Source organism: Pinus tabuliformis, chromosome 2_1 (genome assembly GCF_031772625.1).
Source record: "Pinus tabuliformis cultivar Carrire ecotype Pingquan chromosome 2_1, CPIR1, whole genome shotgun sequence".
Lineage (NCBI taxonomy): Eukaryota > Viridiplantae > Streptophyta > Pinopsida > Pinales > Pinaceae > Pinus > Pinus tabuliformis.
In genome coordinates this window covers 123,344,411-123,358,100 of record NC_142299.1, presented here as the reverse complement: position 1 = coordinate 123,358,100, position 13,690 = coordinate 123,344,411, and the positions used below count along the sequence as shown (strand labels likewise).

Here is a 13,690-nt window from a genome sequence, read left to right as displayed (position 1 = left end):
GAGGAATACGCATACCACTTACAACAGTCATGTTGCCACTTGGAGAGGTCAATTGCATTGGGATCTTAGCCATCTCAGCTTTGGGATCGTCATCATGATGAAACTACACTTGTCACTTGGTTTTTCCAGTGGGATTTGCTCCCATTTGCCTATTTAAATGAGCCTTGGGCTCCTATTGTATCATCTTGGAATGAGCTATTGTTCTTGGGGAGACTCTGCTACATTTTGTATTCACTTTCATAAGCTATAATAAAAGACTTTGGGATACTATCTCGTTGGTATTCTCCTTCTATCATTGAGGTGATATTATTTCAACTTTTGTGCTTCATATATTACATGTATTTTGGATTATATTAGCTCTCATTTTGCCATTTGTTTGGATTACTATATGCAAATTACTTTGTATAGTTTTTGGGTTAGAGAAATACTCTAGGAAGGGGAGCACTATAAGCTTCTCGGTAAAATTTCTTTTCAAAGTGTGTAGAAATTTAAGAATTGTTTGAAGGATTGCTTGGGCGTGGGGTAACTCTTCATATAGACGAACTCACTGTCAAGAGCAAGAGTAGAAGGACCCAATCAATTTGTTCTCAAAGATCTCATTAAAAGAAATCAAAAGAGGGAGTTTTCCTTACCTTGGCTTACTAAGATCACAAAAAATCTAAATTCAAAATCTTTCTTGATCAATGTTATGTGCTTTAGTTGATTTATCTAGCTTTTGAGAGCTTTTGGAAAGGCTTAGCCTTTCCTTGCTTGCACAAGAGAGACTCTCTCTTGTTGCAGGATTTTGTTCTATATTGTACTTTACTTTTTTGAAAAGAATCATGAAGCTAACTTGTTTCTCTTTTGTAGATCTCTAGGAGGATTGGAGGGCTTCACTTTGAGGAGTATTGTTTGAAGATCAAGAGCATACTATTGGAGCCTTACAGGTCCAAATTTATTCTCTTAACTCCTTTCCTTCTCTCATCTTCCGTTGCAAGGTGCTTCCTTTTGAGAACCCATTGGTTGAGAAGATCGTACATCTTGAGGAAGCAAAGTGTCCCACTTGGGGACTTGTCATTGTACTTGTTGCAAGCATTTGTAGTTTTTCTTCTTTTGTAATTAGTTTATTTGAGGAGTGACAACTCTATGAGCCCCTTTGTAAACTCTCCTCAAAGATCTATATCCTCTTTTTGTTAGTTTTTGTAGCATTGGATGATGTTCTAGTCTCAAGATTTTATGGAGAGGCTAAAACGCAGGAGTTTTCCAAAACCCAGAAATCAGTTTTGGAATTTCCACCTATAGATGGTTCAATTAAATTAATTGACCATAATTAAAAATTTCCTAAGTCTAACTTAGGAAAAATGGTTAATTAATAGCAATTAATTGAGAAAGGTGAGAATTCTCTAGAAATTCACACAGATCGACTTGGAGATGATCTCAACCATCAATTAAGTTTTAATTTTGGTCGTTGGAGTCCTAACTAGAGATTATAAGAGGTCGATGGGTAGATGGAGAACACACCAGTGCAGATACTCAGTGATCTGAGCAGTTCGATTTTCCAATGCATCTAAAAACCCAAATTATGTAATTTAAACAGAGAACTTAAATTTAACAATATAAACCAATTATGATGCCTTAATTTGCATTTTAACTAGACAATCTAAACTTAAGAATTTATTTGTAGGTACTTACTTGAAAATCTTGTTTGAAGGCGAATCTGTACTATCCTTGCTCCCGCTCCTGCTACCAAACCGACCCTTTTCCTCCCAGCCTATCTGGTATTAACCTATCCAGTGCCCAGACTTAGAAGACTTCGAAATAGAGGTCTTCCGGGCCTCGTGCCCAAAACCCCAAGAACAATTGCTCAAACTTCTCCGGCTCTCTTCGTATTTTTCATAGTTTCTGCTTCTCCCACTGTTAGAAGTAAAACCCTCCTTTTGTGCTCCTTTGTATCAGGTTCCCCTCTCTAAATTTCTCCTCTCCTCCTTATATTGCCGAGGTTCCTTCATCACCCCAATCTCTCCACCGCCTTCAATTAGATATTCTTGGGAATTTGCAGGCGGTCATCGCCTTCTCTTGACACCAAGACTCAATGAAATGCTTTTATGAGTTATTTTTAATTATTTATACTACATTACTTTTATTATATTATGGTTCTCCTTTTTTTAGTATTACATTACCTTTATTGTATTATAGTTTTTTTTTGTAAGCTTCGGTAGGACCTTCTCATTTTCGAGTTTTTACATGTCTGTTATTCACCCCATTTCCAGGGAGGGTAGCACAAGAATCGAACCCAAGATCTCTGGTTTGGTGAGACTTCATTTCCACGGCCATTGCCACTTGAGCTACCCCATGCGGACAGATATTAATGTTATTGTATTATAGTTTTAGTTTGAATCACAAATTAATATAATTATGTTTTGTACAATGTATGTTATATTCCCCTTTATATATATATCTATATATCTATATATATATATATATATATATATGATAGTTTCTTTTTGTTAGAATACTATATATATATATTATAATTCCTTTGTATTTTGTACAATACATTGCATTTACCTTTTATTTTATATAAAAGAATTATATATATTATGCTAGTGGTAAACACATTAAATAATCCACTCGATATATTCATTATATTCTAGTGAGTTAGGTATTTGCTCCAATAATTAACTCGTTACCCTAAGCTTAGACATTTTTTTAATATTAGCCAGTATGTATACTAGTGCAGTACATGTGATGCATGCATATGTCGCTATCATATGCATACCTCGCATGTATGATAATATCCCAATATTCCCTTTAATTCGCGATAGGTCATTACAGTGCAGGTGATTCACGAGGAGAAATCGAGTCAAAGATCAAGTGGCGGGTGGTAGAGGGACATCATAATAGTATTCCAAAGGAGTTTCCAGTTCCGGAGAGTCATGCTAAAATTTGGGTACCAGAGGACAAGTGGTTCCCTAAGGCTTTGATCTTTGGCCTAGGGAAAAGTGTCCAATTTTTTTTTTAACTTTTCTCCTAAGTGACTTTATAAGTGGTAAAGTCAATTTAATTTAAAAGTGACTTTATAAGTGGTAAAATTACATTCTAATTTAAAAGTGACTTTATAAGTGGTAAAGTTATATTCTAATTTAAAGGTGACTTTATTAAAGTCAGTGAAGAATTAGAAAGTGAAAAAATGTCTGGAAATAAAAGGCCAAGTGGGTCTTTATTTAAGTGGGTGAGTTAAAAAATAGAAAGTGAGAATTAAATGCATATTTATTCTCATCCCTAGATCTAAATGAATCTTAGCGATTAGATCTTAGGGTAACCCAAAAGGTCATTTAGAGAATAAAAGGAGAAGAGGAGGAAAAGATCAATTCATTCTTTCATGAGCATTTGAGAGAGAGAAGAGAGAGCAAGGAGCAAATTTCTGAGCAGTGAGGAAGTGAAGGAGAGTAGCAAGAAGACATTTCAGCAAATCTTGGCAGCAACATTTATTGGCACCCATCCCAAGGAAAAACCGTACAGTAGGAGAAAGGCATAGAAATCGACGAAGAGGGACAACAAGTTTTGGGCACATTTTTCGAGGCTAGCCGTACAACATTTAATTCTGTTTTATTGCTGTAAAAATTTCTGTTTTCGCTGTTTGCTGATTGGCACAATTTTTAAGGCAGAGTTCAAGCACAAAAATTGAGATAAATTGTAATTTGTAGTCGCTGGAATTTTTACTGTGTATTTCAGTTTCGCTGTAAAAGCATTTTCAGAAATAAAGAAGAGCTCTCAAACTGGTTTTCCCTAAGAGTTGTAGGGGGATTTTCCAGGGTCACATTGACCAAAAAATCACTGTGTTATTTTCTGTGTGTGGCTGTCATAATTTTGCTGTGTTTTATTTCTGCAATTTCAATAGTTGTGAAATCTCTAAATTTGTGTTTTCAAAAAATTATTATCATTTCCTGATTTTAGAATTTTTATCATGCTTGGATTTAAAACTAAATGCATGGAGTGATAAGGAAAACTAATAACTGGAGTGGGGGTTGAAATTTCTTCATGGTATCAGAGCTTGGTTGACTGAAAAGTGCAGTTTGGGACAACAAAGTGAAAATTACAAGCAGCTGATTTTTACACAGAAAACATAAACCTTTACCACAGATTTGAAAATTTCAGTTTGGTAGGACAGTGAAACATGTCTTTGGGTTTGAGAGTTGAAGACAGGTTGGATGGGTAGAACAACTACAGTGCATGGAAGGAGATAATCCAGAGCATCTTTGAGGAAGCAGAAGTCTGGGGCATTATGGTAAATACCACACAGAACCTAGTAGTAGTACCTGCTGACCTTGTACAGTTGGTAGAGTTTAACAAAAAGAATGCTAAGGCAAAAATATTGATTCTGGAAGGAATCAAAGACCATGTCATTCCTCATGTGAGAGGAAAGACTTATGCACATGAGATGTGGACAACCTTGACCAGTCTTTACTAGAGCTCAAATGAAAACAAAAAAATGGTCCTAAAGGAGAAAATGAAGGCCATTAAAATGGCTAAGACTAATAGTGCTACAACATACCTCACAAAGATCACTTCAGTGAGAGATGAGTTGGCAGCCGTAAGTGAGATCATTGCACCCATTGAGTTGGTGAGAATTGCTTTGAATGGTCTTCCCAAGACTTGGGAGAATTTTGTGGATGGCATTGTTACACGAGAAAACCTTCCCGATTGGGAGAGGTTGTGGGATGATTGCATTCAGAATGAGATCAGAAAAAACCATCTTGGGGCAGCCAAACAGGTGGAGGAGGATGACAATGTGGCATTGTTAGTAAGAGGCAAGAAGGGCAGAGCAAAGAAACAAGCTTCCAATAGTGGAGGCAAAGGCAAAGGTAAAGGCAAGTAGTAGAACAAGGAGAAGGACTATTCCAAAGTCAAATGTTGGAATTTTCAAAAGTTGGGACACTATGCTGTTGTGTGTTCGGAGAAGAAGAACAAGAAAGGGAAAGACAAACCCATGGCAGCTTCTGTAGACATAGAGAGCTTCTCAGAGAAATTTGATCGGGAGTTTGGGTTCATAGCTTGTGAGGCCACTAGTGCAGGATCACCTACCATACAAGTTCAGAGGGAGTGTGCATTCCCCGCTACTAGTAGAGCATCTTCTAGCATTTGGTATGTTGACAGTGGCGCTTCCCGCCACATGACAAGAGTCAGAGAGTACTTCTCAGAGCTTTCAGAGGGTGATACTGATATGGAGGTAGTACTTGGTGATGACAACTTTTTTAGAGCAGTCGGTGTGGGGACATTGACATTTGATAGGGGACCCAAACCTCCCTTGAAAGTGTCAGATGTTCTTTATGTGCCTAGAATGAAGAAGAACTTGATATCTGTCTTAGCACTTGAGGATAGAGGGTATGATGTGTTGTTAAGGAGAGGGTAGGTGCTTATATATCCTAGGGAAACTCCAGCTTCTTCAGCTAGAGAGATTGGTGTGTGCCATGCCAAGGTGTACAAGTTCTCATTCCAGCCCCTGATGGCATTGAGTAGCGGCACCCGAGACAAGACCGACAATAGATCTAGCAGTTCAGAGTTGTGTGAGATTTGGCACCGCAAGATGGGGCACATGTATCATGGGGCCTTGAGTACATTGCGGGAGATCACCACTGGTGTGCTAGATTTCAGTCCTGATCACCTTGATGTATGCAGAGTATGTGCTATGGGGAAGTTTGCCAGATCCCCTTTTCGCAGTAGTGACAACAGAGCGACCGGGATCCTTGACTTGATTCATATCGATGTGAGTGGTCAGATGTCTCATGTATCCTTGAGTGGCTATGAGTACTATGTTTTATTCATTAATGACCACTCCAGGAAGACCTGGATTTATTTTTTGAAGACCAAGAATGAGGTCTTCAAGCAGTTTCAAGAGTTAAAAGCTCTTGTGGAGACCCAGATAGGTAGGAAGATCAAGGTCCTCAGGTCAAACAATGGAGGGGAGTATACCCTTGGTGAGTTTGTTGATTTTTGTGCTGAGGCAGGCATTAGAAGGGAGTTCACAGTTCCTTACTACCCCCAACAGAATGGGGTTGCGGAGAGGAAGAATAGATCCATTGCAGGGGCTGCCAAAGCCATGCTTCATGATCAGGGGTTACCTTTATTTTTGTGGGCAGAGGCCTGCAACACTGCTGTGTACTTGCAGAACAGGAGTCCACATCGTGCCTTGGGGAATGTGACTCCGGAGGAGGCTTTTTCTGGGAAGAAGCCTGATGTTGGGCACTTTCATATCTTTGGGTGCCTTACGTATTCCTATGACCCCAAGGAGAACAAGACCAAGCTAGAGCCCACTGCAGACAAGGGCATCTTTGTGGGTTATAGCAAGACCTCAAAAATTGTTGGGCATGGAATTCCCCCAAGGCATGTTTTGGGGCTCAAAGCCCAAGTTTTGACCGAATCTTGTTGTAAAAGCTTCGCAAATTGCGGGCGCGGGGCACAAAAGTATGATAGAGTCACAGGGTTGTCCGCCCTAGTTTTGTAATGTAATATCCGCTGGATAGACATACCTATGGTCCGCGGACCATGGGATTGTATAAATAGAGCGAGGCTCTAAGTGTAGAAGAGAATAAAAGAGAAGCATGAGAGGCCTAAGTGATTGAGTCATAGTGGAAAGTGTGTCTGTGAGTCGTAGGGTAGGAGAAGGCTCTATAGCTGTGTGCGCAGAGGCCTAGCAGTCCGCAGCTGAGTGCACGGATCCCTGCAGTTGAGTGCGCAGGGCGAGTTGAGTCTGTAACCATGGAAATAATCAATAAAGAGAATTTTTGTTATAATTCTGTGTATCTCTTCTTGGGTTAATGCATGATTGATATAGTTTGCAAATATACTGTTTATTTATTGCGTGCACATGTATGAATGATTTATATTGTTAAGTATAACTTAAAGCACTCAAGTAGGCAAAGATAATCCACTGACATTGGAATACAAGCAAGGTCTTGAGTAATAACACAGAGCACGACGGTCAGCCCCGGGGTAGGGTTGCACGAAGGCAGTATATCAAGCTGCGAGGAACTGAAAGTGCGCGAAGCAACCTGCGCACAGGATCAAACCGCGAACCAGTCGAACTCATTGGACATCTCTAGGGTGCGGAAACCTGGTTCTAGCACCCTCCCATACTACTTCGGGTGAGACCTTAGTCCGCGCTCCGCGGACTGTTGCCGAAAGGTCCAGTAGTACTGGGATTTGTTTGGATAATTAACTCCGAACCTGGGTCAGGCCCCATAAAGCCAACAAATGGTTCCATTGCCGGGACCGGGATCTGCATAGAGATGTCTGATGTCGTATCACTGGAATCCGACAAAGAAAGGAATTGAAGATTGGTTGGACAGAAAAATTCATTAGTTCGCAGCGCATGAAAACAGGAATCCGTGACTATCAAAGGAAGAGTGGTTAGATTGCTACTTGTATACGGAGATCCACGAAATTTTCTTTGCATCCTTCCCCACTGAGTTGTACGAGTGGATCGCGAAGCTAGCAGACAGTCAAGGAAGGTGTAGACTCGATAGACCTATTGTGTGGACTCCAGAATTGGTCCGTAGACTAGAAACATCGGAAGATAAGATCACGTGCGCTATGGATCACTAGCTTGATCGAATTATAGGAGGATTTATCACCAAGTTCGCGGTAGATACTTCAGTCAGCTATAGCGAGGCAGAACGACGCTTCCTCAAAGGACCGCGAGGTAAGTACGTTAAATCTTTGAACACTTGGATTAAAATGCTACTGTGTGAAAAACATGTTATGCGAATAAATTGATGTTGGGGCTACGCGGAGTGGGAGGATCTACAAAAACGAAGGTAGTGCAGAACTAGAGACTAGCCCCTTGATTTCGCCTCCGCGAGAAAGCAAGGAAGAGCTCGCGAAGGTTTCACCAAGAAGTGTGATCAGTTTGATAAAGCAACGAATTTCGCGCATACCACTCCCACCTACACCGCCAGTTTCACCATTTTCACCTGTCTTCGCCCATACCACCTCCACCACCACTACAGTTCAATATGGGAAGTGCGATAAAGTTGCTAGTGTTCAAGGGAGTAGGGAATGAAGATCCGGACCAGTTTTGGTTCGTGGTAAGGGCTGTATGGGAAGCGTAGGGAGTCATAGATGACATATAAAGAAAGCAACGCTGGTCAGCGCTCTGCAGGATCGTGCACTGACTTGGTACATTAAGCATTCCAATGACAATCCGAACGCAGGGATCGCGGATATCCAAGCTGCGTTGAACAAAGAATTTAGCAGGCCAAAATCAGAGACACAGTCGATCATTGGATTTAAGGAAATCGCGATGCTTCTAGGCGAGACCCCTTGGGAGCTAAATCAGAGACTAAAGTGTACAATTCGTGAAGCTAATATGACCTTGACGGATGGACAACACCGCGCATGGTTTGTAGCATCGCTAACGCCGCATCTAAGGAACGCGTTGTCACAACAGAAGCTAACCACTTAGGCCGAGGCCTTAGAGATCGCGATGAGACTACACAAGACCCCGATACAAGATCCTAACCTGGGAGTTCAACAGATCCACGCGCAGTTGAAAAACTTGTGCCTTGAGATGCAGAGTTTGAAACAAGATAGGACAACTCGCCCAGAAGCGCGCGAGGAAGTATGATGTGTAAAGTGAAAAGGCTAGGGACATGACAAGGACCATTGTCCAGTGTTCGCGAATTACATGGCGGGAGGAGTAACAATGCCATTGAGACCGGAGGCACACGCAGGACCGAGCGCGGCGCCTGCATTATGGTGCGCGATTTGTTAGGTAGGAGGGAAGCATGCTACAGATAACTGCCATCTATTACAGAAGTATACGTAGAATTCCCAACAGTTGTTTTGTAATTTCTACAGGTCAGTAGGCCACGATGAGCGCACTTGTAGAAGTTATGAACTGATGATGGATCAGACTCCTAGCTACAGAGTTCAGACCGAAACACGGGCCCTCGATCAAAATACAGGAATGGCGCGCATTGGATTTCAGGGGCACGAACGAGGCCAGGGTGGAATGGGACCAGGAAGAGGTTGCGGACAGCTGATATGTTACAATTGTGGAGGGCCAGGGCATTATGCCCGCGATTGTACAAATCCAACGAGACCATCATGCTTATATTGTACGCAGTTTGATCACGAGACAGAGGACTGTCCCACACTGATAGCGAGGTTGCGCGATAAAGGAACACTCCAGACTCCCCCGACTCAGAACCTACAAATGATGAGGTTTGAGCTGCGTGAGGAAGACCCTAATGTGAATATCGTGCTCCAGAGCGGGATTACGACAGGGGATGACAAAGCAAGCAACCTGAAGAAAGTACTTGGGTTCGCAAGGCTCCAACAAAGGAACCAGAATTTGATTTGGAACGCGCTAAGGAGACATTCATGGAAGCTAAGAGGAGCTTCGCGGATGCCTCCACTTTAGGAAATAAAGACAGATTGGAGTCAGAAATGGACCCATCGATGCTCACTACATTCTTGGGGACATGCATGAAGCTGCTGTGCGACAACAAGGTTGTGAAGGCGCTGCAAGAAATCATAACTAGGTGTGCTGGGACCGCGCCAAGAGAACGCGCGTAGTCCAGAAGCTCGGGAAGCACACGACACGAACAGGAAGGGAGATGAGATTGACCGCGCAGATCAGGGAATATGAAATGGATCAAGTGATTCTGGATCTAGGATCAGACGCGAACGTCTTGCCAAAGCAGACATGGGAGCGCATGGGAAGGCCTGCACTGTAATGGTCACCTATCCAGCTGCGAATGGTGAACCATCAAAAGATCCTACCTATGGGGAGATTGCAGGGAATCACAGTAGATATCGAAGGAGCAAGCGCGCTTGCAGATTTCGAAGTGATAGATATTGTTGATGACATCAAACCCTATCCCGCGCTATTGGGAATAGACTGGGCCACTAACATGAATGGAGTAATAAATCTAAAGAAGTGCAAGATGATTTTTGAGAAAAAGTCATTGTGCTAGTGGTACCTTTAGACCTTGTAGAAGGATCGCACTACATAGAGCCAGTACACGACTACGACAACGTCGACGATCTAGACTGTATCTACAAGATAACCGCGCGGGAGCAGGACTGGGTAAATCCAACCGCAGATGGCAGAATCTCGTGGGAGTGCGAATGTTCATGCACCTCAGATTCGGACGAGGAGATAGAACGACAGTAGAACCGATTACACGAGGTAACCACGCTCAACTGTAACATGATGATAAGGTCGCTGCACCGCGTGGCAACAGAGGTAAGAGATGTGCCTATGTATGACGGGTCGAGCGAGGTGGATGACTTCCTGAACAAATTTGAAAAAGAAGTACCAGAACAACAACTTTTCGACGCTCTGAAATGGGTACTGCACGCTATGCCTGCAAGATGGTGGGGTGCGCACCAAAGAAGTTTTGAGGATTGACGTGAATGCAGAAGGATGATGCTCATGCGGTTTGGGAAGCCTCAGGTGCAATTGGAAGATAAGTATGACCGATAAGCCGGCTCACGCACCCACCTACCCAGGCAGATACAGGCATATGGTGCGAAACTCGCACAAAAGCATACCGTCCTCGTGGTAGGAAACACGATTAGTAAGCAGGAACGGGTAAGGCAATGGCGCGAACGGTTGGGACCACGAAGTATGGAAAGGCCAGGGGCGCAAAAGAATATCCACGCAGAAGCATTTAGCAAAGTACGTGACGCGCTGAACAAGGCCCACCATGTGAAGCAAACTGACTGGGACCTGCGCGTACTAGCGGTTCTCTGGGCTTATAGGACCGCGTGCAAAAGCTTGACCACACAGGGACCGCCAAGGCTGGAGTATGAAGAAACCACAATAAACCCGATAGTACTTAAGGAACTTAGACCACGCCTGATAGCACTAATAGATACAACGGTTCGCGAAACCATGGAAGCAAAAATCCAACAGGGAAATCTTAGACTCCAAGGACTTGAAAAAGAAAGGGTACAGTTAAGGGAGAAAAGCGCTCTGGCGGACGTGGTAGTCAAGAAGACGGAGGACGAAATAAAGGAAGATTTTCTCAGCAAAAATACCAGAATGGAAAGGCTGGATAGGTACGATCGCGATGACAAGTTTAAGCCTTGTTGTCGCGAATTGATCACTCTAATGCCTTGGCTTGGACTGCACATTGTTAAGCATAGTGACCAGGGTACCGCGTTGCAAATAGTAAAGTGCGCGATGCCGACCTTAACAGTGAAAGGTGGGGATTCTCCTGGAGACATGATGAACGATAGGATGGAAGTTTTCACGGGTGGTGCAGCCACCTGACTAGTCGAGGGAAGGACAGTCTTACTGCTCCAGGCAGTTGAAAGAGAGTGTGGGACTATAAACTATTATGTCCGGGAGTTGCGCGATGTTGGAATTGCGCGCAGAAGCAAAGAGTCACAAGGTCCGCGACCGCGCATGGGGGGCTGCGCGGGATGGCCTAAAAGTGACCGTTGAAGTCACTATTCACGATGGGAATCGACTTGAGGCCAAATGGAGCAGGCGGCAGGCATTTAAGACGCGATTTATGGGCAAGATCTGGGAAAATCTGTCGCCATGGGAGCATTAATGAACCGAATTTGGGGGAGAACGGTCGAATTCAAATTCAGAAAGTGCTATAAAATACAAAGGGCTGCCCAACAAACAACACTTGGTCATTTGTGGATTAAGCAATTTAGCAGAGCCCTGATTGTTGTGAGCCGAGCGTTGATTGAGCCCCTGAGTTTGCAAGTTCTAGATTTCCGAACGAATACAATGGCAACAGCTGAGGGCATTATGGAGATAACTGAAATGACAGCCGGAGAGGTCGTGCAGGCCCTAGCAGTAGAAGATGCTCCGGAAAGAGCCGGGATTGTGGCTGAAATCCTGAAGTCACTGCGCACGCCCAAACCCAAGGACAAACAAGCCATGGTCCCCATACGTATGTCCCCGCGGAACCTGCTACGTAGCAAGCTGTCAATGGAGGAAAAGGGGGAAGCTGTCACCATCGAAACCGATGAAGAAGAAGAAAACCAGGAGGACCTACTCATTAAAGAGGACGAGGACGAAGGCATGGAGGTGGAAGCTGAGCTTGCGTACCCCCCCGACAAAGCTGCCCACCTATGTCCCCCCGCGGAAAGGAAAAGCTAGAGTGCCCAAGGACTTTGATGAGACGAAGAGCTTGCTCCAAAGCCCGCTCCTTCTAGACAACATCATCTTTGAGGGCACACACCTGGGACGGGTGCCAAGCTTGAAATTTGAAGATTGGGACCTCGCTGGCCACGAGAAGTTCCCTCACCTTGCGACCTCGAACCTCATGAAGCCTAAGCAGAACATCGCAGCGGAGGTGACAAAATTAGAGCCGCGAAAGTGGTTGCGCGGAGTGGAAAAGGCTAGGTTACTGAAACTAATCTGGGTGGCGCACTTCCACTGCGCACCAATAACCATTTTCGTCATCAGGCAGCTGCTCTACCTGGTGCATAATGGGTGTTTGTGGTTGGAAGAGGCCATCCCCATCACGACAGACTTGATTCATCGCGTCTCCCGGCTTCCATGCAAAGGAGAGGACCCCGCAGACATATCGGAAGGGTAGGGCAGTGACTTGGCCGTTGTAGAGGCCATGAAGAAAAAGTACAAGCTGGAAAAGAAGGAAAGGGGCTATGCCATCTCTCGCATCAAGGAAAAAGCAGTACGTGTGGCAACCCAAATCCCGCAGGAAAGGTTATGCGCAAGTGCCACGCAGATGAGGTACCTGCGCCGGTGGTCACACTGGCCGGGCAGTGCGCAGAGGGGGTCCAGTTTAACTGGTCTGAATTCCTCAGCACGAAATTTTTAGAGAATTGCCGCGAAGCCCAGGAACAGGGCAAAACGTTCCACTATGCATGGCTTCTGCTGTCCATAGTGCTCGTGGCAGGGGAATTGTTGGAGGATAGCCAATTCCCCATAATTGACAGAGATTTACTAGAGGCCGTGAAGTACGCTTCGCTTTGGGCCACCAAGGATGCCACTAGGATCCGCGACAGCAAAATATTTTGGGTGCTCATGCAGATGAACCTCAGAATGGGGATCAACCGCAAGCCGCGGTTGTCGCCCACTGTCTACAACAGTCTTCAGGGTTTTGCGGAATTCAAAGCGGACATGCATAACATTTACATTAGAGCGCGCAAGGACCTGACTAAACAATGGAGGAAGCTACCCTTTGTAGCCACCAATGATGTCATCTTTAACGTCCTGGAGACATGGCTGCCGGAGTGGCGCGCCCTAGACATCACAGAGATCGAGAAGTCGGCAGCGCAGAGGAAGAAAGAAGAGGCCAAGCTGCGCATCGCACAGTTGGTGGAAAAGAGAAGGGAGGCAGAAGCGGCAACATACGTACGGGCGACGCGAGACGCGGCACAAAAATCAGCCAAGTAAGAAAAGGCTGCAACAGTAGCAACACAGGAGGCAGCTACGCAGGCGGGCAAGGACCAAACGACACAGGGGCAGGAAGCAGAGGAAGTAGAGACCGAAGAGGGAGGTGCGGACCCACAAACAACGTCAACGCAGCTGAAGCGCCATCACCCAACCGAGCGGGCAGAGTCGTGTAAGAAGATCAAGGCGTCGAAATTGTCTATTGACCCAATCACCCTAACCGAGGGTGATCTACATGACATCAGCGAGATAGTGCGCGATGTCACCTCTGAGGCTCTCCAAGATTTCATGCAGGAGAACCAAATGTGTTGGGGGCCCTCA

At 44.5% G+C, this 13,690-nt stretch overlaps 1 protein-coding gene across 1 annotated transcript in view; it reads left to right on the top strand.

Moving 5' to 3' along the window:
* LOC149199078 (uncharacterized) overlaps positions 1-901 on the top strand; it is a 44,352-nt gene extending 43,451 nt beyond the window's left edge. The window contains exon 3 of the mRNA XM_089399361.1: positions 850-901. Within this exon, the coding sequence (XP_089255487.1) occupies positions 850-857 (8 nt within the window). The 3' untranslated portion in view covers positions 858-901. The remainder of the gene's footprint in view (positions 1-849) is intronic.
* The last annotated feature ends 12,789 nt before the right edge of the window (positions 902-13,690 follow it).